Source organism: Sitophilus oryzae, unplaced genomic scaffold, assembly GCF_002938485.1.
Source record: "Sitophilus oryzae breed Bouriz unplaced genomic scaffold, Soryzae_2.0 scaffold_1067_pilon_pilon, whole genome shotgun sequence".
Taxonomy (NCBI): Eukaryota; Metazoa; Arthropoda; class Insecta; order Coleoptera; family Curculionidae; genus Sitophilus; species Sitophilus oryzae.
This window is the reverse complement of record NW_022145690.1, coordinates 340,901-361,682: the sequence shown is the minus strand read 5'-3', so window position 1 is coordinate 361,682 and position 20,782 is coordinate 340,901. Positions and strand designations below refer to the sequence as shown.

Sequence of the window (20,782 nt, the reverse complement as noted above, 5' to 3'; positions counted from 1 at the left end):
GCAGACTCCTATAATAAAATTTTATAACGATACCTTCAACTGTTGAAAAACTATTAAAGAACATCTTTAATTTTTCAAAAACTTTAACACCCTGTATCTTGCGTAAGAGGCATTTCCGACCAATAGTGTGCTATATCAAAATTAATATTTTGACGCCCCCTATCATTCCTCGAAAGCATGACCGACTTACAGGAATCACCCTGTATATATTAATGATTTACTTTAAAGTTAGCATTAGTTTTTTCCCCCTAGTTAACGCTGTTTCACTTTGTTATACAATTTTGAAATAAAGATGTATTATTATTATTACCCACCAAATTTGGTCGCGATCGGAAGACATCAACTCTTGACGTTTCTTGCGTCAAAGTTAACTCTCACAGTGACATGTGTATTACACTAAATCCGTTCTGTAGGGAAAATATTTGTTACATTTTCATATTTAGATATTACCAAATAATAATAACTCAAGCAGGCCATCAGTGTATCATAATAACCTAGTCACAGTAACCCAGTTAGAATAACTACTGTTACAATTTATTATTTTGATGAGCGTTGCAATATTATATAAACATCAATGTTACCATGTCGCAGATTCTTCACTAATAAAGTATTGAATAAACGAACGTCCAACGGGACACAGGAGTATTATTTCGAACAACTTTACACATGTATCGTACACGGTCAAGCTGGCCTTGGTCCAATCTATCGACATAAGAAGTTTCGTTTAAATCGGACGATTTTTTCTAAGCCGTAGCCTGTCTGTGCCACCTTTCCTCTCATGTAACGTGTCGTGTCACGGCCTTGAATTTTTACTTCTAGCGGGCGTAAAGAAGTTTCCCTTCAAAAATACACATTACAAAATTTTACGCGGATTACTCATAATAGAAATATGCTAAAAAAGTAGATTGCAAATTTAAAAGGCAACTGTGGCGCCTTTTTTCAATTGTATATGATTCTCAGCAATCAACATCAACTCATTTGAAGAAAACTCAAACATTCTATAGGGATAAACAAAATATACACCACAAAATATAAAAAACTATATTTTTATTACAATATAATAAAAACAGTCAAAAGATTTTACTTCTCAAAAAAATATTAAACGCTCACAATAAAAATGTAAATATATAATATTAATAAATAAAAAAGAAACTATCTATTGTCCTAACTAGGTCCAGCTTCCGTTTCCGTAGCATCATCAGGTGGAAAAGCTGTCAAGTCTGGTGTCGTTAATTTAGCAGTCTTAAAATAGTTTAATTTCAATAACTCTTTGGCGGTCTTTCTTTTCGCAGGATCGTACGTTAACATACTCTAAAAAAGGAGATAAAGTTACCCTTGATACATACAGGTGTAATAAGCGTGTAATCGGGAAACTATCTGCAGATAAAAATAAGTAAAAAAGGTCGCATAACTTCATATCAGAAAATGCTTCGTTTCGAAGATTCATTTTTATCTTGGTTTGTTTCAAATAATTTCTGAACTAACGTCGATATTTGGATGAAAATTGTGGTATGGATGATTTTTTTATATGAAAAATTCGATTTCGATGTCAGTATGTCTCTGAAAAATATATATTTTCGCCGAGTTGAATTGGTTTCAAAAGGGCTGCTGTGATAAAGCTGTTGGGCGGGTGAAGCGGGCAAGCGACAAAAAGAAACAATAATTTATTCCGGTAAAAGCGGGTAAAAGCAGTTTAAGCCGGTTGAAGCTGGCTCACTATGGTCACGCGCATACTATTGTTCCTATATGTTAAGGTACAAACATAGTGGAGGCAGGTTTCTGCTTATACCGGCAGGGTATTTACGAATCCCAACCTTATTCGGCGCGCCGTTCCACCGAATACAGCCGAACTCGGTATTTTACATTTCCCAACTCGATTCAGCGTGCGGTGCTGAACTAGGTGAGGATTTGAAATCTAAAATTTAGCTAGATTATAATGCCGCATGGCCCCACCTCGCTTGTTTATGGTAAACTAAGATGGTGGCGTGATTTGATTTTCATAGTGTGCATCAAGTCCTACATGGTTACAGATCTAGAGTGGGAAGATGTCGCAACTAAAGGAAATCTTTGGATTTGATAGTGCCAGTAGCAGAGGAAGCCATAGGAGAATTTCATAACAGTTGTACGAGCTAACTTCGACACACGCATGCAGCAATAATTTAACCAGTGACATTCATGAATGGATATCCAAATTCTCTGAGACCACGTGCACAAACTGGATTGTATGGAAAACATTTCCACATCCCACACGATACGTATAAAGGAAATTGTCATATGTGACGAAATTATTCTGGCCATTTTGATAAGCATGAAAATATCTAAAAATTATTGGCTGCTTTGGAGTTTAAATACTAAATAAAAAATCTGGATCTACGTTGTAGTTTAATGCGACGCTATTAGCCCATTACCCGACCCCAACCTACTTCAGCACCGCGCTCTGAATTGGGTTGGTAAAATACCGAGCTCGGCTGTATTCGGCCGAGCGGCGTGCTGAATAAGGCTGGGATTCGTAAGTGTGCGAACACAGTGCAAGCAGGTTTGCCGCTTACTGGTAGTCAGCGCCAATCTGGGCACCTATTCTTGACATCGTTCACAACTTTGCGTATACGCATCACGTGTATTGTTATAAACAGGGTATCCCAGAAATAAGTGCAAGTATTTTAAAGGGTGGTAGATCTCGATAAAAGAAACATATTTTCTCTTTATCGTTTTTAAATAAGTCCAAAATAACGGAGTTATTTTACTTTGAAAATTTCCAAAAAAAATGATTTTTTGCTCAAATTTTGAGAACCTTCTTCATGTGCCTTCTCCTCATCGGAGGTTGGCGACCATCAATTGGAATTCCTCCCTGTCTTGAGCCAAACGGATAATTGCACTTGCCTCTCCTATATTAAACCATGGCACTGGCGCAAATTCCGCATGCAGGAAAACCGTTTACGCCCGATGCCTCGTCGTCCTTCAATCTTTCCCTCAACGATCAGCTGTAGGAAACTATATTTGTTATTTCGAAAAATATGACCAAAATATGCTGCTTTTCGTCGTTTTATTGTAGTCAATAGTTCTTGGTCCTTACATATTCTTTCCAATACTTCGAGATTTGTTTGAGAACCACTGGATCTTTTCTGGATTTTCTTTCTTATAAATTTAATCTACTACCTATGTTGCCATATTATCAAGAAATTATTTTTTTAAATAAAAACTAAAAAAAATTGCAAAAAAATTCCAAAAATATTTTCAAAAAATTCCGAATTTTCAAAAAAAAATATTTAGAAAAAAACCTCATAGGCGTGTTTCTGGGGTTGAACTATACTACCAGTTAAGTTAAAATACTTGCACGTATTTCTGGGACACCCTGTATATGGTTACATAGTAGCGCCGCGCCGCGCCGCCTCGCGCTTATAACCTTGAAAAATTAAAGCGTGTTATCAAATCGGCTAGTTCACAGTGAAAGCAGGTAGGAGCCGTCAACCAGCGTTCATCGGCGTTCTCGCTTTTACCGGAACGAAAATTTATTTATTTCTGCTTTTGCAGGCGCCGACGGCGCACAGAGGGTATTAAGAACTAAAAGTTGGCCAAAATTTGTTTTATGATTTTTTTGCTTTTGTGCTAGTAATATTAATTATTAGAGGACAGGGTGCTAATATGGAACCTCATTTTGTTTTTCCTACACAATATTTTTTCCTCTACTCTGAAACCCTTTCCACCGATCAAATAAAGCCATTCTGTGCAAAACCAAGCAATTGGATGAGGATGCTAGAACAAGAAAGTAATTTGTATATTGTCGACGATATTTGAGCGAGGATGGGTGTTATAGGGTAAAGACTATTTTCTTTAAGAATCTATTTAAATCAATGTTTTTTGGCAGTGGCAAATATTGGCAAGATTTTTGTACATATTCCAAAGTTGGAGACTTTAAGCATTGAACGGATACTAATTTCAATGCGGAATATTGCCGAATAGTCTTACACCTTATAAAAATGCCTCTGATTTTTTTAAATATGAAACATTATAAAGAAATAGAATAGAAGGAAACGTTTCAAAAAAAATATGGCATAAAACAGGACTTGCCAGCTGGCTCTGTATCCATCATGACAGTTATTATAAACAATTTGCAAAAAAAGCACTACAAACAATTCCACTATTTTATAATCTTAGAAATATTCAGAATACACTCAAGATAATTCATACTTATAATTGAAATATATTATTTATTTGATAGTCAACTTACGACTTAAAAAAAGCTAATAAACGTGCTTACATTTAGTATTTATAGATTTGTATTCAGTTAAGATAAAAAATGAAAATAAAAAAATATCACTTTTGGCCAGGTTTATAGACCAAATACATCTATGTGCGGCCCCGGCGAGGCGGGCGCGGCGTTTGAATATGGTTTGGTTAGGTTAGTTAATCAGGTAAAAAAAAATATCGATAGGTTAGGTTAGTTAATCAGGTAAATTTTCTCTTAATTATCTACTTCCGAATCCTTCTCGCATCTCCGAAATAGCCATATACAATACACGTGATGCATATACGCAAAGTTACGCATCTGTGTATTGTTATATGGCTTTTAGGAGATGCGAGATGCGAGCGATATTTGAAGATGCGAGTGGTCAAGAATAGGTCCCCAGAGAGGGCGCTGGTTGCCGGAAAGCAGAAACCTGCCTCCACTATGTTCGTACCCTAAATACGGATACCGGCAACCAGCGCCGTCTCAGGGTACCTATTCTTGACCACTCGCATCTTCAAATATCACTCGCGTCCGGGGTTCGGAAAACTACATAAACTACATTACATGTAGTTAATGTAGTTTATGTAGAGGGTGTAGTTTATGTAACCTATGTATGTAACTTTTAAATATCAAAGGTTTGAGGTGAGATTATAATAAGTTGAAGCTTTAGAAAACACATAATGTGTTTTAGTTTTTTGAGTTTTCGTATTTTATAATAATTTGAATATATAGTGTTATCCATTATATTCTGTTTTTTAATTATAATTCTTTAATTAAATAAAAAGCCTATGCATTATGTTTCTATCAAAATTAACATTTTTGTTTATAGGATGTTTTTTTATCATAATATCAATACATAGTTCCTTAACGTAGTTTCCATGTAGTTAATGAACGGGAAAAGACGTAATTTTTGAAAAAAAAACAACACGTAGTTAACCAGGTAAATTACCACTTAATTAACTACTTCCGAACCCTGCAGTCGCATCTCCGAAAAAGCCATATAACAATACACTTGAAGCGTATACGCAAAGTTGCGAACGGTCGATGTCAAGAATAGGTACCCAGATCGGCGCCGACTACCGGTAAGCGGAAAACCTGCTTGAAAATCATCGCTCTTCAAAACAGGTAAAAATATGTAGCTGGCCCTACAAGTAGGAGCAAGAGCCATACTGATAACCGAACAAAATTTCATCTCAAAAAACACCAAGATCCCAATTTTTATCCAAATATCGATGTTAGTTTAGAAATTTTTTGAAAAAAAAACTGAAATCAAAATGAATCTTCTATCCGAAACGAAGCATTAGGACATGCATTTATAATGTTGCGAGCCGGTGTGGACTCGACCTAACCTCACAATATGGCCCGCCCTCGGATGACCTTAACATCGCATAGACACCGCAATGATTCATTCGTTCGAGAAGAATCGAGACCCACTAGAATGGACGCGTACATACGAGAACATTCGAAAACCTTCTCTATGCGCCTAACGATCTTTGGACTATTCTAGATTTCTTTTACCTGTCGGTATAAAAGCCGGCGGCAGTGGCCTAGAGAGGGCAGTTAAAAATATACAGTTGACGCGCTAAAATTCAAAATAAATTCTTAGTTATAAATCGTTTGTAAATAGTTCTATAAGTCTTTTATCGTTATTGTTTTTGTTAATTAGTGTTAAATAAATAGTGTTTAAATAAATTGTGACTTTCTATCCACACGGAACCGACGAAAAAACGTAACAATTGGTGTCAAGTGTGGCGTGTGTGATAGACTAGAAGAATAAAAAGACTGACCATGGCTCTGAAAAAATTGTTGAAAGACTTGAAAGTGTCCGAACTGAAATGCATATTGGAAGAGAGAGAGTGCGAGACAGATGGAAAGAAAAGCATTTTGCAAGCTAGACTGAGAGACGTTTTGGTGGAAGAAGGTGAGGATCCTGACACATTTTACTTCGAGCTGGAAGGTGACCTTGACTCGTCATTGAAAAATTTACAAGACAATTTGAATAGTAAAATAATTGACTTGGAAGTTAATTTAGAAGATGAAATCACAGAGAATTCTCAAAAATTAGAAGACAGTTTGAAAGATAAAATTATGGAAAATTCCCAGGATTTAATTAATATTTTAGAGGATAAAATCATAGAAAATTCTAAAGATCTACAAGCCAGTTTCAATGACAAAATACTTAATTTAGAAGAAAGTTTAAACAATAAGATTATAGAGAATTCTACGGAACTACAAGACAAAATAACGGAGATTGAGGAAGATGTAAATAGAAAATCGAAATTTTAAACAAGAAATAGAAAAGGCCAATTCACCAAAATGTCAAGAAACATCGGAGGCACCGAAACTAGTCGAAAATAAGTTTATCTCAAAGTCAGTTATTAAGCCTCCACAGTTTGACGGAAAAACCGCTTGGGCCAATTATTTTTTCGCCAGTTTGAGGCCGCTGCGAGCGAACGGATGGACAATCGCTGAAAAAGGCTACCGCTTTGACTGTCGCACTGCGAGAGATGCGACTGATATTCTGCAGACATTGTCACCATCGGAACAGGGAGATTATCAGCAATTGGTACGACATTTAGAAATGAGGTACGGCCAAGCTCATTTGGAACATCTATCATTCCCAGCTAAAAAAATCGCATTCAAAAGTCAAATGAGTCTCTGCAGGAGTTTGAAGCCGACGTAGCCCGCCTCGTTCGCCTTGCGTACCCTGCTACGCCAGAGAATGTTATGGAGCGGTTGGCAGTACAGGCATTCTCGGACGGCTTACGTGACAACGAGACAAGACAAGCACTCCTCCTAGCCCACCCAACGCACTTGGTGGATGCTTTAGCACGTGCCCTAGAATTTGAGGCCGCGAAACAAAGTTCTCGGTCTTTAGGAAGAGTACGGGCCATCGACAGATGTTCCGACGAATCCGTGGAAGGGATTGTTCGGAAGGTAATGGACCAGTACATGGGCAAGAAGGGACCGATTCGTTGCTGGAACTGCGGACAGGTGGGACACGTGCGAAGCCGTTGTAAGGAGAAGAACGAAGAACCGGCTTCGTCGAGGTCGGAAAACTACTAAGGGTCGAAATGAAGGGGCACACGTCGACCTGTACCCAACATGCCCCAACGAAAACTGCTCAAGTCGCCTCGCTACAACACAAATTCAACAGCATTTTTTGTGGATGGTTTTGTTGATGGAGAGTTCCGGACCATGCTGTTGGATACAGGTGCGACGAAAACTATCATCAGACCGGACATTCTTAAAACATCGAAGAAGGTTAAAAACAACACAATGGCGACTACGTACTGCTACGGGGGCTCCGCTGCTGTCCATGGAGAAGTAAACCTTAATTTTGTTATTGGGAGCACCAGTTTTGAACATCCAGTGTTAGTAGCAGATATCGAAGATGAACTTATTCTCGGAATGGACATTATGACCACTAAAGGTTTTGAACTAAACTTCAAACAGGGAATTTTGAAAATAAATGAAGAAGAAGTGGTTCTACATCGAAAATGTGAGGAGACGCTTCGCGTGGTAGTAGCAGATGTTTCGATCCCTGAGCGCTGTGAGATATTTTTGGATGGTTGCCTGGAAGGTAAAATGAATAATGGGAGTATTATTCTGTTGGAGCCAAGGAACCATGACAGCGAAATCGGCCGAGGGGTCGCTATTGGAAAAGCCCTGCTACGAGCGAAGAAGACTGTACCGGTGAGAGTAATGAACACGAATTATTATTCTGTATCCTTGAAAAAGGGAACCCTGTTAGGGTACTGTTGTTCGGTCTCCTCAGTCATTCGAAGCGTGGAAGCCTCCAAAGTTTCGACTTCAAAAATTCCGGACAAAATGGTGAAGGAGTTAGTAAACGTTAAAGGATTATCTCCCGAAAATAGTAGAAAATTGAGAAACCTAATAATCAAGTATCAAGACGTGTTTGATAAAGGAGAAGCAGGAGATAGAGGTCGTACCAATTTAGTACAACATAAAATTGACACCGGAGATGCACGACCAATCAAACAAAATCCGAGAAGAAGACTTCCGCTCGCCAAACGTGAAGAAGCTGACAAAATCCTTCGAGAAATGAAAGAAGAGGGTGTCATCGAACCATCTAACAGCCCGTGGACATCGCCGGTAGTACTAGTAAAGAAGAAAGACGGTACCACCAGGTTCTGTGTTGATTATCGGCAGCTCAATAATGTTACCAAGAAGGATAGCTATCCCCTGCCGAGGATAGACGATACTCTAGACACACTGGCGGGGTCAACGATATTCTCTACGTTAGATCTGAAGAGTGGATATTGGCAAGTCGACATGGCGCCGAAAGACAGAGAGAAGACAGCGTTCTCGGTGGGCTCCGGACTGTGGCAATTTACCGTCATGCCTTTTGGATTGTGCAACGCGCCAGCTACCTTTGAGAGACTAATGGAGTCTGTGTTAAAGGGACTATCCTGGACTACCTGTTTAGTGTACCTGGATGACATCATAGTGGTTGGGAAATCCTTTGACCATCATCTGAAGAATTTGGAAGAAGTTTTCAAGCGACTAGGGAGCTCTGGTTTGAAACTTAGCCCCAAGAAATGTCATCTGTGTCAAGAAAAGGTACACTACTTGGGCCATGTAGTCTCCTCCCAAGGAGTTGCGGTGGTAGATCCACAGAAGACCAAGACAGTGGAAGAGTGGCCGATACCTAAAGATAAACATGAACTACGAAGCTTTTTGGGACTATGCATACTATCGCCGCTATGTACAGGGTTTTGCCACCATCGCAAAACCATTGACCAGACTTACCGAAGGCGAGAGGCGTTTCTCTTGGGACTCAGATTCTGACGAGGCATTCCGAAAATTGAAGAAGGCCCTGACTAGTGCGCCCATACTTAGCTACCCTCTTGGCAACGGAAACTTTATATTGGATACCGACGCTAGCAATGTTGCGTTAGGCGCTGTTCTGTCTCAGATCCAGGATGGTCAAGAAAAAGTCATTGGTTATTTTAGTAAGACCTTGTCAAAAACCGGAAAGGAACTACTGTGTAACCAGACGAGAATTACTAGCAGTAGTTAAAGCAGTGGAACACTTCTACAAGTATCTCTATGGAAGAAAGTTCTTGTTAAGAACAGACCATGCTGCTTTGAAATGGCTGTTGCAGTTTAAGAATCCTGAAGGGCAGGTAGCTAGATGGATTGAACGATTACAAGAATTTGACTTCGACACAGAACATCGAGCTGGGGCAATCCATCGAAATGCCGACGCACTTTCCAGAAGACCTTGCGCTAAGGACTGTAAGCATTGTTCCCGAGCAGAAGAGAAAGAAGTGAAACTCCTAAGAACAACTGTGGTTAATGATAGTTGGCAACCCGAAGATCTTGCAAATGACCAAACCAGTGACCCAGAATTAGGTTTAGTAATTAACTGGAAAAACACAGGCCAAAGACCAACGTGGGAAGAAGTTTGCAGATATTCGCCGAACGTAAAGTCGTACTGGGCCCAGTGGAATTCCTTGGTAATAGATAACGGACTACTTCAAGCCGTGTGATCGAGAGACCGGAGGGACAAGAAGAGAAGGCAGATCGTCATTCCAAAGAAGAGGGTCCCAGAAGTCTTGGAGGAAGTTCACAATGGAACCAGCGGAGACATCTTGGTGTTACCAAGACACTTGGCAAGCTGCGTGAACGGTTCTACTGGGTGAACTGCAAAGAAGATGTGAGGGCCTGGTGTAAGAAATGTGACATTTGCGCAGCCATTAATGGGCCACAAAAGCGTGGTAAAGCCCCTATGCGCCAGTACAATGTTGGTAGTCCCTTCGAACGAATAGCGATCGACGTGGCTGGTCCTTTCCCGGAGACGAACGATGGCAACAAATACATTGTGGTAGTAATGGATTACTTCAGCAAATGGGTCGAGGCCTACGCGTTGCCAAATCAAGAAGCGTCCACGATTGCTGATGCCCTTGTTAAAGAATGGATCTGCAGGTTTGGTGTTCCCATGGAGCTTCATTCAGATCAGGGAAGAAACTTTGAGTCCAATCTGTTCCAAGGCGTCTGTGAAGTCCTGAACATCCGCAAGACCAGGACGACTGCTCTACATCCACAATCCGATGGGATGGTTGAACGCATGAACAGAACTATCAACCGTTATCTGGCCAAAGTAGTCTCTGACCACCAAAGAGACTGGGACAAATTTCTTCACCTGTTCCTGTTGGCCTACCGTTCATCCGTCCAAGAATCTACAGGGCAAACTCCAGCCAGCATCGTTATGGGACGGGAAGTGCGCCTACCCTGTGATCTGAAATTTGGTTGCCGACCGGGAGAAGAAGTCGCCGGAGAAGATTATGTCCACACACTACGTCAAAGGATGGACGACATTCATCAGAGAGTCCGCCTAAATATTCAAAGTGCTAGTGACCGAATGAAGGAACACTACGACATTCAAGCTGAGCATGGAGGATACCAACCAGGGAAGTTGGTGTGGCTATATAACCCGCAGAGACGTCGTGGGTTATCTCCGAAGCTACAATCCTCGTGGGAAGGGCCATACGAAGTCATGGATAGAATTAATGACGTCGTATACCGTATCAGAAAATTGCCAAAAGGAAAACCGAGGGTAGTCCATTTCAACCGTTTGAGCCCCTACCAAGGCGAAATAGAAGATCGTGCTGGGACCGTGAGAACCTGCAGCTTTGATCCCCCTGATTCGGAGATGTCCTTTGACGATTTCATGGCCCGATACAACAGCAGTGAGAAGGCTCGCTATGGTGTAACCAAAGAAGATCAACGAGACCTCTTTTCCGTGCCTCCTGATTATTCGCTCGCTCATTGTGTGGCTCGAGATTTGCGGATGTCCAGAGGAATCGCTGCGACGTTCAATGAGAAGTTTGGGCGTGTCGGAGAACTACGCCGACAGGATCCAGAGGTTGGAAGCGTCTTGAGGCTAACCGACAATGCACATGGTCAAGCAAGGCACATCTTCTACCTGGTCACCAAGGAATGGTCCCCGAGTAAGCCGACTTATCTCAATCTATGGAAGACCCTGATTGAACTGAGAGAAGCCCTGCTAAACAACAACATTGCACGATTAGCCATTCCGAAGCTGGCGTGTGGACTCGATGGTTTGAGTTGGCGTACAATCCGGAACATGATTGAAGTCTTGTTCAGATTTACGGGAATCGAGATCCTCGTTTGCTGCTACAACCCAAAGCTGAGATCGGGAGAGAAAACTGTAGACTGCTATTTCTACCAGACTTCGCAATGTACCAGGGGCCAGCTTTGCAAATACCTTCATTCACCGTATACATCTCGGGACGAGCATGTACCTAAGAAAGGGGCAGTGTTGCGAGCCGGTGTGGACTCGACCTAACCTCACAATATGGCCCGCCCTCGGATGACCTTAACATCGCATAGACACCGCAATGATTCATTCGTTCGAGAAGAATCGAGACCCACTAGAATGGACGCGTACATACGAGAACATTCGAAAACCTTCTCTATGCGCCTAACGATCTTTGGACTATTCTAGATTTCTTTTACCTGTCGGTATAAAAGCCGGCGGCAGTGGCCTAGAGAGGGCAGTTATAAATATACAGTTGACGCGCTAAAATTAAAAATAAATTCTTAGTTATAAATCGTTTGTAAATAGTTCTATAAGTCGTTTATCGTTATTAGTTTTGTTAATTAGTGTTAAATAAATAGTGTTTACATAAATTGTGACTTTCTATCCACACGGAACCGACGAAAAACGTAACAATAAGAACATTTTCACTTATTTTTATCTGCAGAATATATCGTCGAAGTTTCCCGATTACAATTTGGACCAAACTGTATACCAAACAGCAAAAAAATCGGCGTCACAGTAGCTTTTAAAATAACAATCGACGATAATTTCTGTACAAAGGCCACCGCGACGCCGTTTTTCTTTGAATCATACGGTACCTTCAACAAATTTTCTTCTGATGTATTGTTAAAGTGTATAACGTCGGCTAAGTTTTTTGCCGGCCATTTTGGAAAGGCTGGCTTGTAGTCGGGCGAGAGTGTCACGCCTTCCCACGTCTCTTCAGTCGGCGTTCCTAATATTCTAAATATTTTATAAAGTTGGTCAATCTCAGAATCACCTGGAAATATTGCCCTCTTCAGTAACTAAAATTAATTAACCGTGTTAGGTAGGTACAGGATGTCCCAGTTTCGTGTTTCACGGAGTTTCTCGTTTATGAGTAGAGATACAAAGATGCGGTTTTATCATCACTGTACTAGTTTTTTTTTATGAAACAAAAGATATCACACACAGATTTATCCTAGCCTTCTTGATCTAAGAGGGCTAAATGAGACACAGTGCGAATTTGAAATTGTTGCATTTTTCGACTCCCTATGTATCTTCGTATGTATCGTTATTTCTCCAAAAAAATCCTATATGGGCATTTCGCCACTGCAAGAAAATCTAGAAAATGAAATAGTCATTTTTTGTAAACACTGCTGTATTAATCCGACGAGACTAATTGTCAGCAGTTTGGTTAAGTTTAACTTGATATAATGTCATGATAATGTCATTTTAACAGAACGTTTTTGTAGACGTATCTTAAAAAAACAAAAGTGTTCCCGAACAGTGTTCACTGTACTAATGAATGTGTTCTTCAAATTAATGAACACTGTTCATTGATTTAATGAACATAAAGTTCATAGAGTTAATGAATTACTTTTCATTGTGCCAATGAAATCGTTCATCGGCTCAAAATTAATGATTTAATTCATTATATTAATGAACTTTTTCATTATATTTATGTCGACTTTTTGTTCAGTGTGGCGAAATACCCATATAAGATTTTTTTGGAGAGATGAATCCGCCACATAGGTTAGGTTTTAGAACTTATTGAAAAGGTGAAAACTGAGTCCCGTAGAGTTTTTCAGGTAGAATCCAGTGGCGTAACTAGTTTTCTACATACGGAAACTACCGTGGAATAACCAATTAGGGAATGCAATCCCGCAAATGCGGGATCCCTCTGAGATTCCGCGGGATCAAAGTTGCGGGATATACCGTGCGGGATCCGCGGGATCGACACATTACTACTGTGTCAAACCGCTTCGTTCCGGGCCGATGCGTCAAGGCTCGGAACCAGGGGGATTCCCCTTACGGCTTGGCCATTAAAATTAAGCGAAACAAACAGGTTAGTTGTTAGATTTCTTTCTGGCGTGCGTAAGTGAAGAAAAGCGTTTAACTAGTACTTGTGGACAATTTCGTCAAATAAACTGCCGGACATAATTCTGTGGACATAATTATCGGGACAAGCAAAATTTTAGGCTAAATTTAAAGTCGAATATCTCTTGAACTAATAAAGATTTTGGGATGCGGTTTGGACCAGGTATTAGATGCATCTATTGTGATTAAGATGCTATGTGGTTTTCGAAAATATATTTAGCGAACTCTCGTATACAGGGTGTTTTATAGGAGTGTGAAAATTTGGTCAAGCATCTTTTTTACCGCAAATTTACAATTTTTAAAAAATCGAAATTTTTATCAAGTAGGACTAATCTGTATTGAAATTAGAAAAAACAATTTGATCGGTTATGATTTTTTTTTGTTTTAAGGAAAATACGACGTTTTTTCGAAAAATATGCATTTTTAGTCATACGTATGGTCCTAAATGGTACAAAAAGCTTTGTACATTCTGCATATGCCAAAAAATTATTGATATAAAGTGTATCTAAAAGCAGATAACTAACACAAGTTAAAAGAAACTTCAACATCAGAATAATATTTTTATTTATCAAATAAGTAGATAAATTATAATAAAATTTAAGTTTATTTAATATTAAATATATTTTTTGAACACCCTGTATACATCGGTCCAAATTTCTGTACAGCTAGTTTAAGATACACGCTATAACATATAAAATTTAACCGTAACATATATATTTTTAGAAAACTCATAACAAGGCAAAGAATATAGAAAAAATAATAATCAAGAAAATAATCCAATTAAAAAAAACGGAAGTTTGGCCTATATCTATTTGAAGAACGACAGCTCCTAGCGAAAGTGTAGGTACACTACTGACTTCTACGTGAAAAACTATAGGGGACTCAGTTCACCTTTTCAATAAGTTATAAGACAAGAAGGCACGGGGGGGTCGGAAAATGCAACAATTTCAAAATCGCCCTGTAATTCAGGAAGCTCAGTAGCTGGAAGAAATCTGTGTGTAGCAGCTTTAGTTTCATAATAAAGTAGAACAGTAATGTGAAAACCGCATTTCTGTACCTCTACTTATAAACGAGAAACCCTGTAAAACATGAAAATAAGACATCCTGAACAAACAGAAGAAAAAAAGGGCTGTTAGTTGTTTTTAATATGAATAAAATATATTAAGTGTACACAAAAGGTTTTATTATACAGTATGTCCCCGGATTATCTTTACAAGAGGAAAAACTTTTTTATTATTGTCATTTTGAGAAAAATGCATTCTTCATAAAAATTTTTGCTTGTTCTAAAATGGTTAATCCCGTATACTTTTCCAAAATGTCATTCCGTTTTAGAGAAAATTAAAAAAAAACATGAAAATATGGTTGAATTTTTTCCTAACGTCATTCAGAACCTCGCAATTAGTAGACTAAATTAGTGGTTTCAATTAGCGTAGAAGTTTGTTCCTCTAATTTGAATGTCAAAATTAGTAATAGGAATTTTCAATTAGTGGAAACTAATTATACTTCAAAATTTGCGAGAAATGTCATTTTGATCTTGATTATCATCCGTCAAGAGAAAAGATGGTTAGAAATCAAAAGATGATTGTTTTATAAGCTAAATATAGAAATTTTAAAACATTTTCCGATGCACGATGTCATCAATCACATCGAAATTGACATTAAAGCCTATAAACCTGAGTAAATGAAATTTTAGCAAAAATGTTTAAATTTGTTGACTAATTTAAAATACCAAGCAGTACTTCATTATACTTTACAGAGCAAATGATTTAACAGATATTTTATTTAGCTTAAAGGTGCAAAAATTAGTTTAAACCGATTTTTATTATCGCCTTGTTGGTCACATTGCGCCATGTTCAGCAATGTTGTCGTGTATTATTTGACAATTATTCTATTATTTTGTATAATATCGTGTTGTTGAATTTTTGGGTGTAATTCTCGTTTTTTGCCGTTTTTCATAGTTCTTTTTTCTTTTAAATTGTACTTCTAAGCACGAACAGTTCTTTTAAGAACTAAATTTTCGAGATTTTTACTGCATTTTTGAAATTGTGGATTGAAAATATGCCGCAGCCTTTAAACAGTCGAAGCAAAGCGCTTGTAGCTTCCCTGATAAATATTTTGAGCGCGAACATGACAATAATGGTCCTTTATTAACCTTGAATGCAGTCAGAGAATTAAGATTGATTGGTAAGCACATTATACCACTTTCAAGTTATTTCTACTTATTTCAGTTTGTAGCGAGTAGCTGCTGCCTTAAAAAATATATAAAAATTATATACTAAATATATTGTTTGTCACTTTTAAATTTAAGTAATAATAATTCATCTCATAAATCCATCACAATCTGGCAGCGCTGTCGCCATCGCTTGTCACTCAAAGTTTATGACGTGCATCGGAAAATGTTTTAAAATTTCTATATTAGATTTTCTCTATTGCAAGCTGTTTGTTTTATTGAATGATTTAGCAGACGACTAGACATAACATTCTATACAAAAATGTTCTTAAAAAATGAAATGTCCTTACCATCTCAGCCATAACGCAGCCCAAACTCCAAACATCAACACCCGTACAATACATTTTCTCTCCTAAAAGTAACTCTGGAGCCCTATACCACATGGTAACTACCTCGTGGGTATATGTTTTAGTTGGTAAAGAAAATGACCTGGATAATCCAAAATCGGCCAATTTAATGTGCCCTTCCTTATCTACTAAAAGATTTTGTGGCTTCAAGTCTCGATGTAGTATTCTGTGGCAATGTAGGTAAGCCATCGCATCTAATAATTGCTTCATATAGTTCTAAATAATAAATTTTCACAATAATACAGATAGATAAACAAATACAGGGTGAAACAATGTTCCAAAAAGCTGCAAATCTGATTTTCTATTTGAGCTATTCTCTCTAATATTTTTTTAAAATACCGATCTGATCATCGAAACTGCGTGGTCTGGATTTTAACGCGTAAGACAGTGATGTATAGAGCTTAATGACAAATCAAATGTATTAAAAAGAGATAAAAGTTGGGCTAATACATTTCTTCTATGCGATATTGCCGGATTTTGCATCAAAACTTCAAACAGCACAAGTCGGCGTTTAAGAGAAATGTTGCATCTAGAGTTGGAACTTTATCTTTCACAATTAGTTACTCATTTTACTACAGCTGTAATAGATTATACCGTATGATCGAAAAAAAAACGGCGTCAGCGATAGCTATGAAATGAAGATCCCTGTCATTTTATATGTACATTTATATGGGAAATGTCATCGATCGTCATTTCCAGCCAACTGGACGCCGTTTTTTTTTTCGATCAATCGGTATTTAGCTTAGATAGGTAATATAGTATCTTCATTTTAGTAGTATACCGGGTGCGTCTCAAAAGTGGCTAACCCCTATAACTTCTTTATTTTTTCAGATAAAAAAAAACGAGATTTGGTACCTACGTTGACATAAATTAGGATTGATTGACGTATTCAACTGTTTTTGGTCACTTCATGTTTCACCAGAAATGACTACAACGTTTGATTTTTAAATGACACTCTCAATATATTTCTACTTCATTCGATAGAAAATGACCCTGAATAGAATGCCATATCATATGTCAACTTTTGACAGTTACGCATATGGTTTATTTAAAATTGTAACATGCGGTTCATAACGACAATTTGATTCGAAATACCCATTGTGTGGTACCAAATATATGCTAACGAGCCATCCTTGTTCCATTTGAAAAAATTGAGATATGATTAAAATCACGATTTGGGCATTTTTTAACCGACCAGGACAAGACACGAAAAATATTAGACAATCAAATCTATTTTTCCAAGCCTCCTTCTATAAAAATTAGTGTTTTTAACACAGCCATGGCATTCTAGACTTAAATTTATGATTGGAAAATGTTGACTTGGTTTTAAAGGAAAAAGCATTTTTTTACGAATAATTTGGTACCACACACTTGGTATTTCGGGTCAAATTGTAGTTATGAACCGCATGTGGCCATTTCAAATAAACCATATGCGTAACTGTCAAAAGTTGACATGTGATGTATCATTCTCTTCAGAATGTCATTTTCTATCGAATAAAGTAGAAAAATAGGGAGGGCGCCATTTAAAAATCCTAGTCATTTCCGGTGAAACAGGGCGCGGTCAAAAACAATTCAAAATAAAAAAAATACGTCAATCAATCCTGTCAATCTCATTTTTTATCGGAAAAATTAAAAATGTTATAGGGGTGAGTTCACTTTCGAGAGACACCCGGGAAAAAAAGTTTTTAAAATAGTTTATTTCTTTCTACAAAAAAAAACATAAAAACCGGCAACACTGTATGCCGGTTTTTATTCTGTCTCTGTCTGTTAACAGGTCATTTATGTATTTATTTCTGTCACATGCATTAAAATACAGACCATGCAGATGAACTGTCCAGGATGGTATACAGGAATTTTTGCAAATATCTTACATATATACAGCATGAAGCATGATTCATAAATACGATTTATATTTTTTTTTACTTAGCATATTTCAACAATATACTGGGTGACCCATTAGTGCGAGGAAGTCCAATATCGTCGCCCTTGCCTTAAATATATGAAAACAAGTGTAATACAGATATTACATGGTTTATGAAGGGGCATGTCCTAAAAATATTTTGTTGCATATAGGGTGTCCAAAAAAGAAAGTTCATCTTTCAATCATCAGTTTTTATTTTTTTTTAAATTGCACCTGTCATTTTTCTATACAGATTTGGAATTCAGCATAACATTTTGCATATAGGGGGTTGTGCAATTTAAAAAAAACTTTATCATATTTCTTTTTTGGGATGCCCTGTATACAATAAAATATTTTTAGGATATGCACCATATAAACCAAACAACATCTGTATAAAACTGTTTTTCATATCCTTGATGTATTGGACTTCCTCGCACTAATGGACCACCCTGTATATGTAATAAGTACAATTTAATAATAGTGTCGTTTTCAAAACTAAGTACCTATACCAAATAGTGATGAGTGAGACTTGGTCTTACTCTTTGTGTAAGACCACAACCAGTTGTATGACTAGTGTTAGACCTGTAAGACCAATACCAATGAGTGCAAGACTTCTACAATACCTAGACCCTAGACCCAGTGTGCAAGACTATTCTAGTTTTGCAATTTTTTTTTCACGATTCTTTAATTACATACTTATAATTTTTCATAGTTAATAATTAAAATAAAAAAAAACAAAATTTTTATTTACTTACCTATCCCTTATAATTTATTAAAAAATAGTAAAATATGGTTTCTCCAAAACTATTCCCATGTGATTTTTGGTAACTGTAGGTAGCCGTCAACAATAAGCCATATTCATATAAAAGCTTTTTAAGGTGCTCATGTTTTTACTTAACACATGTAGGTATAAATAAATGTGTTATAAAAAGTTACTTGTATGTTCAAAACTTTACTTTAATTTTTTGAAAATACTGTCTTCCCAACTTTTTTAAAGTTACTTTTGCATTATATTACTTAAAATACTATCTAACACATTTCTACGTAGAAGGTGCCTCTAGTGAAAATCTATTAAAAAAATACAAGACTTTCAAGAGTCTTACAGCAAGACCAAGACCAAGAGAGGATCAAGACCAGGATCAGACAAAACTAGATGTTTTACTTCTCTCCATTATTTTAAACGGAACACCCTGTATTTTATGACATACATAATTAAGTACTTACTGTCCAACTTGGGATATCCTCTTAGGATATAAAAATGGTTTGTTAGATCTTTTCTACATCTAGTATCTTGCTTTCATAATTTACAAAAAAAAGTGTGAGTGAAAATCTCAAATAGGAAAGTCTGATATTAACACTTTTTTAGAACATATTAGGTTACCCTGTCTACAATATATATTTCTTACCTTGATTAATTCTTCATCTAGAGGATATTTAGTGTTATCCATGTATCTCTTAAGATCCAGTTCCAAGTATTCAAAAACCAGGTAAAGTTTGTCAGTTGTGTACATTACATCAAGAAGTTCTACTATGGAGGAATGGCGTACGCCTTTTAAAAGGGTTATTTCCCTCATAGCTGTCGATGGAACACCTTCTGAACATCCTTTGTTGTAGAACCTAAGAAGTGACATCAAGCATTAATATATAATTGGATGTAATATTTATAATGGATGTAATTTATAATATTATCAATGTACTTACGATCTGTCTCATACCCAAATAAGCAGATGATAATATGCAATAAAGTAAGCTGAATCATGTGGTGCTACGATTCGAATACAACGTTGCACCTACAAGATCCAGCTACTTTTATTACAGTGGTTAGTGTGTTAAGTGACGACGGTGAATGATATTAGAAGGATGTTTGTTACAAAGAAAAGAGAATAGCTTGTAGAATAATTAATAAAGCCAGGTAGAATAATTATAATATATTCAGCATTAAAATTACAATTACAGAATATATTTTTATGTTTATATAACCAGTTACTATAAGCCAAACATTAAAAAACAAAATGCCTTATATTGATTCTCAAGTTAAGTCAGAAAATTACAAATCTGAAGTATTTTTCACTTACTTTTGCAGCTTAATTTTTTTGAGAGCGACGTTCTTGCCAGTTAGTTTATTTTTTGCTTTATAAACCACTCCGTAGGTGCCTTCTCCGGCTTTGCCCAGTTTTAAAAATCGATCTAGCCGATTATCGTTGTCCATAACTGAAAATTTGCCAAATAGGCATTTCACACGCACTGGGTTTATTTAGCGGGAAAATAACTTGCCATGGCGAAGCCATTTTGCTTGTTTATGTCATTAGACGCAGGCGCCAAAAAATTGATTCAAATTTGGGTGCAATCTCTTTGAGATTTGCTGATATTTACGTTGGTAGCAGTGATTTTAAATCAAACTATCAAAAATTAGTTCTTAATTATTTTAATATTATTTCTGTTTAAAAAATAATTTGCTGTTTCTGAATTATTATAAACTGTATACTTTGTTTCCAGAATAAAGTAAGGGGTAATTTAGGAATTGTTAATATTATCTAAATATCACCTTTTTAAAATAATGCAGTGTCTAGTCGTCCGCTAAACGGGTAAATAGAATAAAATATTCGTGTCCGGTCATATAAAACACTACAAAAATTAGAAAAACAAAAATATTTCTAGATGTATAATGAAACAAGGGTAAAACCTTGGTGTAAAACCAAACCACTAGTTATTGCCACGTAAATACAATGAAACATTTATTCCGAAAGTTTGTAAATGCTTATAAATGTTTGTAAAATTGATAATAATATTGTTGATTGAAGATTCCTTCAATCAACAATAGAATTCTTATTTGGGTATGTTATATACAGGGTGTTTTAAAAATATGTGCCATCACGTAATAAACTGCTTTGTTTTGTAGCTACAGGGTGTT

At 37.0% G+C, this 20,782-nt stretch overlaps 1 protein-coding gene across 1 annotated transcript; it reads right to left on the bottom strand.

The window, feature by feature from the left end:
• Window positions 1-1,079: 1,079 nt before the first annotated feature.
• LOC115879332 (cyclin-dependent kinase 2-like) lies at window positions 1,080-20,181 on the bottom strand. The gene is made up of 5 exons (XM_030896109.1): window positions 19,947-20,181; window positions 19,278-19,488; window positions 15,915-16,187; window positions 12,137-12,340; window positions 1,080-1,311 (listed from the first exon to the last, which is right to left on the bottom strand). Exons 1-5 carry the CDS (start codon window positions 20,078-20,080, stop codon window positions 1,165-1,167), a joined length of 969 nt encoding a protein of 322 aa, XP_030751969.1. The 5' UTR covers window positions 20,081-20,181; the 3' UTR covers window positions 1,080-1,164.
• Window positions 20,182-20,782: the final 601 nt, after the last annotated feature.